This window comes from Drosophila navojoa, chromosome 5 (assembly GCF_054131105.1).
Source record: "Drosophila navojoa isolate 15081-1374.11 chromosome 5, UAZ_NAV_1.0, whole genome shotgun sequence".
NCBI classification, from domain to species: Eukaryota; Metazoa; Arthropoda; class Insecta; order Diptera; family Drosophilidae; genus Drosophila; species Drosophila navojoa.
The window spans coordinates 21188627-21197907 of NC_142893.1; the positions used below are offsets into that span (position 1 = coordinate 21188627).

The 9281-nt window shown below is 42.0% G+C and overlaps 1 protein-coding gene across 1 annotated transcript; it reads left to right on the top strand.

Moving 5' to 3' along the window:
* Positions 1 to 2209: 2209 nt before the first annotated feature.
* LOC108655174 (organic cation transporter protein) lies at positions 2210 to 4153 on the top strand. Its single transcript, XM_018106905.3, has 3 exons — positions 2210 to 2692; positions 2750 to 2893; positions 2980 to 4153. The coding sequence occupies exons 1-3, from the start codon at positions 2277 to 2279 to the stop codon at positions 3950 to 3952; spliced, it is 1533 nt and encodes a 510-aa protein (XP_017962394.1). The 5' UTR covers positions 2210 to 2276; the 3' UTR covers positions 3953 to 4153.
* Positions 4154 to 9281: the final 5128 nt, after the last annotated feature.

The following is a 9281-nucleotide window of genomic DNA, read 5'->3' on the forward strand; positions in this document are numbered from 1 at the left end:
GTTTCTACGGGCCATAAATACCCCGGCAAATGAAAACGAGTGGCCAAAAAGTGTATGTGTGTGTGTGTGTGAATTTGCCAAAATATTTGCCATAAACAGGCAGCTCAAAAGCCGCTTAAACCTGCCACTTGGCCGAAAGAGAGAGAGCGAGCGACAAAGAGAGAGGGTCAGAGTGAGAGAGAGAGAGAGAGAGAGAGAGAGAGAGAGAGAGAGAGAGAGAGAGAGAGAGCGAAAAGGAGAGAGAGGGGGCGCACAACAATTGTAAGCCTTTTGCATTCCTTTTAATTGCTTTAGCTTTGCGGTCACACTTGGCACGGCCTCACACAATGCGAGAGAGGGGAGTGAGCATTAGAGGGCGGAGGGGGGAGGGGGGAGCGGCGGCCTGAAACGGTGGTAATATGCTATTTCGATAGGCTCTTCAGGTTGTGGCTTTTTGCCTTAGCACAAAATCTCTATTAATTACACGTTGTTTTCAATGCAAGTCAAGGATTACTTATTGTGTAGGATTATTTATTATACTGAAATAAAAGTTCTGAATTTATCGTAAAAATAGTTTAAGCTATGAATGAACTTTTATTTATTTGAAATATACATTTTGTGCAAAGCTCCAATATTTACCAAAGAAATTCTTTTATAGACTATATATGTTATGTTCGCTGTCGTTAAATATGGAGCAGAGACCACGAGTATTTAAATTTCTTTTTTCAGAAAATCTATTCCCAAATAGTGTCATAGGCCAATGGAAATTTTCGTCAACTATCAATACTTAACTACAATGTCATCGATGCTGAGGGAAAATGGCATCAATAGAAGATTTTTAAAAGAAAAAAGAAAACGTAGAGGAGACCATCCCTTAAGCATTTCTATCTAATTAATTTATACCAAATTTATAATTTATACTTTAGTTTTTTATTTTGAGTATAAATACTTAGAGCATGTGACAATCATATTATAAATATATAAGATTTATGTATATTATTAAATATGTATATGTGTGTATATATGTAAATCTCTTTAAGAAATATCGTAAATCGGGACTTATATCTAACAGTACATTGCATATTTATATTATGTTATTCTATTGTATAGATGTAGAGTTTCTCTTAGCCATTGAGTCTCAATTCCATAATACTCCTAGTGTTACGTAAGCACCCAAGTTATTTGCTCATGCTAATCTCAATCGCATGTTGACAGCTCTTAAGCAACCAGATCGCAAGGCAGGAATCTGAAGTGGGCCCGCTTTGGGCATCTTAGTGGGTGCCAATGTGACACATTTATGCGACAATTGGCGTATTTGTCATGTATGTGTGTGTGTGTGTGTGTGTTGCATTGATTGGCTATCCAATTTGCATATAATTTATTTTCAATTGTTGTGACATTTTGCGCCACTGTGGCTGCGGCTGCTGCCGTTGCCATTGCCATTGTTGGGCTGTGGACAGGTTGGTCTAGTCGTGGGAATTCGCAGCACGGTTTCGCCTCTCAAGTTGCAAGTCGCAAGTTGCTAGCAGCGAGCTGCGAGTGTTGATTGTTGCTTGTCGCTAGCGACAAATCTCGGGCCTGACTCACTCTCAGTTGCGGCGAACTTTCACTCGATTGCGGCCTGGGCCTAGTCGATAATTAAGCCATCTTGCGGCACGTTTATCTAGCTGCACACAATGGCTGCATCTGGCGGATATCTGTGGCAAATAGCTGCGGCCCGGGCGCACCTTCAATTAACGTCAGAGTCTCTACCTCTCTCCCTCTCTCTCTCTCTCTCTCTCTCTCTCTCTCTCTCTCTCAATCGTTTAGTATCTCTGATTGGAGTAGAGGTAAATGTGTGGCACTGTTGCCTTTTGGCCTTATTTCAGCTGAACTACTAAATGCCAATTTAGCCTGGATGCTGGCAGGCAGGCACTCAGGTGCTAATGCCTACCCGAAAGTTTGGCCAAGTTTGTCACGCTAACCGAGTGCCAGTCGAGAACCGGTTCGGTGCCGGCGTCTGAAATCGATCTGGCGATCTCCACTTGGGCCCAGTTCGTACTTTGAGCCAATTTTCAATACTTAAGTTGCTGCGGAGTTCGGAGTGGTCAAGCATACACTGAAAAAACATTCAAAGACAGTTAGTCGAGATCCGAGCATAGATGGGAGCACTTCAAATAAAAGTTTATAGGTTTTACATGTTCCGAATTCTCTTTTCAGTTTTTAATAATTTTGTAGATTTCTGTATATATATTTTTTCTTAAATTGTCACTTCTGTGTGCTAGTGTTGTAGTTAGTCCAAATTAAATAAATCAATAATGGCGGATGAGAAGCCCAAAAAGAAATGGGAGTGCAGTAAGTGCTGTAAGCGGGGTCCTCCGCAGCCCGTGGAGAAGACGGGTGATCCGATCATCTCGCAAATCGGCGACTTCAAGACCTATCAGTTCTGGTACTGCATGCTGATCTTCCTCTGCAAGTTCGGCACCGGCTGGCACACGCTGGCCCACATCTTTCTGGCCGCGCCCACGAAGTACACGTGCAAGACGGAGAACGTGACGAATGCGTGCAGCTCCGCCTGTAAGGAGCCTAGCTTCGACAAGAGCGTCTTCGAGTCCACAATCATAACGGAATGGAATCTGACCTGTAAAAAGACCAGCTTGGCCAGTTTGTCGCAGTCGATTGTTATGATTGGCATTATGTTTGGCAGTATGGTGTTTGGCATGATATCGGATCGGTAAACTCCTTATAGATATGCATTAGCTATACATTTCACGAATATCGTCTGTTGTAGCTGGGGTCGTCGACCCGCATTTTTGGGCTGTTGCTTCATGCAACTTATCACGGGCCTCATTGTCTGCGTCTCTCCCTATTTCTGGTTCTATTGCATCTTTCGCTTTCTGGTCGCCTTCGCCACTGGCGGCACAATGACAACAAGGTGAGGTCGATCTGAACTAACAATATTATGCATGATTACCACCCATAAATGGTGCTTCCCTCCATTCATCCCGTCTCTCTCTGCAGCTTCGTGCTCATCATGGAGATCATCGGTCCCAAGAAACGCGAATTGATTGCCATTCTGTATCAATTGCCGTTCAACGTTGGCCACGCCTCGCTCGCCGTGTTCGCCTACTTCATACGCACCTGGCGCTGGTTCCAGTTCAGTGTGACCATTTTCTCGGTTGTGTTCTTTCTGTACATCTGCCTGGTGCCCGAGTCGCCGCGCTGGCTGTTCATCACGGGACGCTTGGACAAATCGATCAAGATTTTGGAGAAGATCGCCAAGCATAACAATGTGATCACCGAGACGATTCGGGGCGAAATCGAGGCGGCCTACAAGGTAGTGTCGTCCGCGGCCCCAGTGAAGAAGGGCACCATAATCGATCTGTTCCGCTATCCCTATTTGCGTTTGAAGACCATTTGCATGGCCAACATTTGGCTGGTGGTGTGCATGGTTTATTATGGCACTGCCCAGTACATCTCCAAGCTGGGCGGCAACATTTTCTTAAACAACCTGATGGCGGCTGCCCTGGGCATCCCCGGCACTCTGATCTGCGTCGTGATGACCAAGTACCTGGGCCGCAAGCTCAGCATGATGATTACGAATGCCATTAGTGCGGGTGGACTGTTGGCGTTGGCATGTCTCAGTCATGCTGACCAAAAAATACAGGTGGTGTGCGCGACCTTGGGACTGTTTGGCGCTTCCATCACTTTCCCCAATGCCTATCTGTGGGGCGGCGAGGTATTTCCAACTGTCGTCCGCGCGAACGGCTTGGGTCTCTGCTCAATGGTGGGTCGCGGCGGCAGTCTCATAGCGCCGCTCATCTGTGACCTGGCTTTCATCCGTGCCTGGATAACACCGTTGATATTCGGCATATTTTCGGTGACGGGAGTATTGGTGAGCTTCTGTCTGCCGGAAACACGAGGCGTTCTGCTACCAGCGACCTTCGAAGACAGTGAAGTAAGGGAGAATCGAAACCTTTGCAGCTTCAAATGAGCTGTGGAACGACCCAGCTAACGCCTATATAAGGATTCAGGAACGTTTTGGTAAATACCCCTACCTAAACGCTGATTCAGTTCAGTCCTGTTGTCCGTTCGGTTAGTCTTGTTGGTAACTTGCTTTGAATGAGAGGTTAAGCTTCCTATAATTGTGATTAGTCTGATGTAAGCAATAAAAATTCTTTAATCGATCAATTAAGCGAACTTTATAGACTGTGGTTTCAAAAGGAAAATGGCTAATTAAATTCAACAATGATCGATTAGTATCGATAATTTATAATATCGTTCATTAGAGTATTAAGTTAATAGGTAACAAAATATCGATCCATAATCAATAAAAATCTCTTAATATTTGTATGTATCCTTTTTATAGATATTCACTGATCACTACATCTCGATATATATCGCAAACAATCACAAATATCAAGGTTAAATATTATCTTAAGTTATATCACTGGTTAGTGCCGATATTAAATATTATTATATCCGAATATGATCGATAAACTGAAATCGAAAAATATATTTATCGATTCATAAATAATTCCTATCTTCAAATTCTCGATACATATCGCATACAAAGTCGCATTGCTACAGATGATAGTTTTAACAAAGCAATTCTCAGATCGATTAGCTCAAATGACTGATAATCCCTGTAGAGTTAATCCAGCTAATCTAGAGAGCAATTAGCTTCGCTCTGTGTGCCGAGGCTCTCCCGCCTGCTAAATGACCTTCGCGCGCAGCAAGAAAAGAACAGAATTTATAATCTGCTGAAAAGTCCACTCAAGGTTAATATCATTGTCAACTTTGGCACGCCTCATTTATATGCAACACTTGGCTCTGCAGACAGGATGTCGGGAGTCGGACATCGGGAGTTGGGCGTCAGCCGGTCGAGCAGGAGTCAGTGGCCAGTCGCCGTCGGCACTTCGCAACATGGCTGTGGAGCGACGCTCAATCGCCACTCAAGCCAAGCTGGAACAGCCCCAGCAGCCTGAGAGATGCCGTCTCGCAGTCGGCCTGTCTCGACAGTCAATCAGTTGGGGGCAGTCGCCGGCCAGTTGCCAACTGCCAGTTGCAGCGGCTTGGAGGCCAAGTTTTTAACGTCATCGGCACTGGCAGCTTGTCATGTCAGCCGTACGAAAACTGTCAGAAATCGAGCTGAAGCTGGCGTTCAGCTTGCTGCTTCGCTGCACATCCCCAGGCCCACTTCAAGACCAAGTTCAAGTTCCAAGTTCCAACTCAAAGTCGAAGCTCGGCGTCGGCGTCGTCGTCGCATTTTTAATCAGCCGCGGCGCGTCTTAGTGATAATTACCAGGCATATTTGCTGCTCGCTCCTGTGAGCTGTGCCTCCGCAGTGGCTTCGATTCCGGCCGTATAATTAATTACAAGTGCGAAGCTGTTGTTTCGTCTGGGCTATTATTCATTGGATGTCGCTCTTGCGGCTGATGGCTCCTCACTCGGCTTGCATTTCGGAGTGAAGAAGCGAGTTTTATATTAAACAAAAATCATGGAAACTATTCCAGAATAAGCCTGGGTAAGGTCAAGTCGCTGTCTCTTAAATTCATGTGATAAAGATGATCTAAATTTAAGTTGTGAGAGTTTGAAAAGGCAAGAGAAGCTTTGCAAATTATATTATGTTATATAATTTTCTTTTTATTTTATTAATATTCACAGCATTCTAATGCAATGGATATATACATTTTTTTAATTAATTCATACGAAATACATTTCCTATTATGATGAGTTTAATATTTAAGTATATTTACGACACTCTGAAGATATTTGATTTTGTTCTTCAACATAAAAAGAAAAAGCGAATCAGATATTTAATGGAATTTAAAGCATATATCTAAACGAAATCAATATACTCTACACGGATGGGTATGATTTATTTGGAAATTGGCATTAAGACAATTGGAATGGAACTTGTAGGTGAATGAAAAAAAGAAATAGACGTTGTCTGTATTGTTTTATTGTCAGCCTGTTCGCATGGCGAGCAGCAAAGTCCTGGCAAGGCAATGTTAAAAAACCTGACACTTGGCTAGAGCCGAAAAGGCCAGCGCAAAAGCAGTTTGCCATTTTGCCAACATATGGCAAATTTGCCTGCTGACTGCATGTCAACAGCTACAACAGCAACAGCAACAGCAGCCACGACGACGGCGGCGGCAGCGAAACCCATTTAAGTTCAAAGCGCGACAACCGCCAGAGTCAGGAGTTGCAGTTGGAGCTGGAGCTGGGGCTGGAGCTGGGGCTGGAGCTGGGGCTGGAGCTGGGGCTGGAGCTGGTGCTGGAGCTGTGGCTTGGCATGCCAGCTGAGCCGATCATTATCTGAGTCGCATATCTATTTGCGATTACGAGAAGCAGGCAGTCAGAGAGTCAGAGAGCCAGTGAGGCAATGAGTCGGGCAGGCAGGCGGGCGGGTCGGGGCTCTGTCAGTCGTGGGAGTCTGTCGGCCTGGTGGCAATTGCAACGTGGGCGCTGACAAACAGACAAATGTCAAAATGACGCGCTTTGTTGTTTATCATATTTACCGCAAGGCAGCGAGGCAACAGCTACGGCGACATGGCCCAAATGCAATTAGTATTCAAATGCAGACACGCCGGAGACGAGGCCAGAGCGAGCACCAAGCCAAAACGAGTCATCATCAACAAAAGTCTTTTGCTTTATTCATTTTTTGCCGCCCGGGGAGTCGGCCAGGCAGCGCAGGGCACGCTAAAAAATGCGTCTAGTCTTGTTTCCACATACATACATGCATATCTATGGTCTTTTGTTCAGAATTCGTCGTAATTTAGCGCACGCATTTTGCATTTTAAATGCCGTCCACATTCTGTTTAATTCCAACAAATTCGTTTGACTAATTGCGAACAGGTGAGCGAGCGCGGGGATTCTGTGTAACTGCACACCTTTAGCGGCCGCAATTAAATGAATGGAGCCCGCTGCCGATTTAATGCATGATTTTGTCTCCTCATCATCTACGTGACTCAGAGACTTATCAGCTGCGAGCTGCGAGCTGCGCGGCCATAGAGTGTGCGCCCGCGGCATTTTCGCTCAGATGATTCAATATGGGCACTCGCTGCATATTAAGCAGCCCAGCGCATCGACTCTCCAATATGGTCTTTGTCCAGTTTCGCTTTTACATCACCATAAAGAAAGTCAGCAGCGAGTTCAGTGCGCGTTCTGGGCGCCATTCAACGCACCTCTCATTGCTCTCTCTGTCTTTCTCTCTCTCTCTCTCTCTCTCTCTCTCTTTCGCTCAGTTTTTGAGTTAACAACCGAGTTATGACAACTGCCAGCAATTAAAATTGACAATTGATACGACAGACAACAGCAAAGAGGACAACGGCAATATCGTGTCTCTAGCAGGGGGTAATAAACGATGCTTTTATGACTGATAGGCTATCAGAAGAGCGCAGGTTCACACGGATGAGCTTATTGTGATAATATACCATATTAGACATGGCTTAGAAATGAAAGTCTCTCCAATTATTTTTGGATTTTATTACTCTGAAATATTAATTCACTTAATAATATTTATTTATTGGAAAACCAGATTATTATTTGAAAAAAAAAAAAAAAAACAAAATTAATAATAATAATATACAATTAATATATATATATTAAGATATATTAGATTAAAATAAAAACATCAAAAATTAACTAAGTATATTGATTTTGATTATTGTCAATATTTTTTATATTTTTTATGGAAACCTTAGGTGATTAAAAATGAATTGACTCGCGATTTTAAGGTGTATAATTGATGCTCTAGTCATTCGCATTAAGTATTATGTATAGTATATATTATTTATATATAAATTAAACTACTCTTGTTTTTGTTTCTATATATATTAAAAATATTTCTAATTTTTTTCATCAAAACAATATAAAGTTTCTTGTAGAAATGAAACTGCTATAAATTTAACAATCAAAGATCGTATATATGTATATTTCAAAGAACTTCTGGTATTCATCGTGTAAGCCTTGCCGTAAAGGTTACACATATACAAATTTATAATAGGAAATATGTCCATCTCTCTTCCTCGGTAACTGCAGCTATCTCTTTCAGGGCCAAATTCATCAGCATTGTGTTTGTTTTCTGTGGCAGCATTTCTTTTTATTGTGAGATAGTTGGAAATTTGCTGAAACTAATTGCTGCAAAGAGCTGGAATACCCATATGAGGCGGGGAGCGGCCTCTGCGAAACGGCTAGTCCATTTGCGTTGGGGCAAATATGACAATTGGCGGCATTATTAAAAATGCTACGTGCGCCAAATCTGCCGACATCAGCCAAAACGACAACAGCAACGGCCAAAGGGAGACAAACACCCAAAACAGGTGAGCCTGGCAGCAAAGGTAACTCTTCGAATGGGGTAAGGGTAGATGGGTTGCCATGACGGCTGCTGATAGCGCACTCAATTTGCATTTCTGGCCAACAGGGGGCGGCTGCAGAGAGGGCGGGCCATAGAGGAAGAGGTCGAGGGAGATGGGCAAAAATGTAAAAATCAACGGGTGCCAACAATTACTTTTTATAACTTTCTAGCTGGCACTTCAATCTCAGCCAGAAATTAGTTCGCCCCGCGCTGATTTCAGCTGAAATAAAATGACACGCTCTGACAGGGCTGGGTAGTCTTTCAGGTGGCTGGCGAACATTAACATAATATTATGAAGGGATTTTAATTAAAAAATCTCAAAGCGCCTGTTCAACAAAGTCGTTTCATATCGGACGTGAGTGCACTGAGCATAATAAATAGTTTATTGTAAATAACATTATATGTATTATATTTATATATCTATAATATTGATGTATGGCTATTCATAATTCACATGTTATATATCTATAAAAAGTTATATAATTTTGGAACTCTAATTTCATATTTAATATTAAAGAAAATAAAAATAATTTTACATTTTTAAAAATTATAGTAATTGTTTTTAAAATTTTATTTTAATTATTTATATTTATTCACTTAGAGTTTTTAAGAATCGTATTATATTCGGTTTTTAAGTTTAGTGAATACAATATTAATGTGTTATAGGTTTTATTTTAACATATTATGCAATTTAAAATTGTTTACAAAATTCTTTCTTTATTTCAAACAATATAATTTTATTTAAATTAAAATTATATGTTTTGTATAATTATTTCTTACCAAATTTTATTTTAAGCTTATGCATGTACTTTGTATACTTATTTCCGTCTAGATTTTTTCTTCCTTCATCATTTTAATTTTAATTAAATATTTCTGTCACTGCTGAGATCCAGACAAGTCGTTTCTCTATGTGTGCATCGGGGTCCATCTTGTGTCGTAGGGCATTTAAGGCTGCCATCCG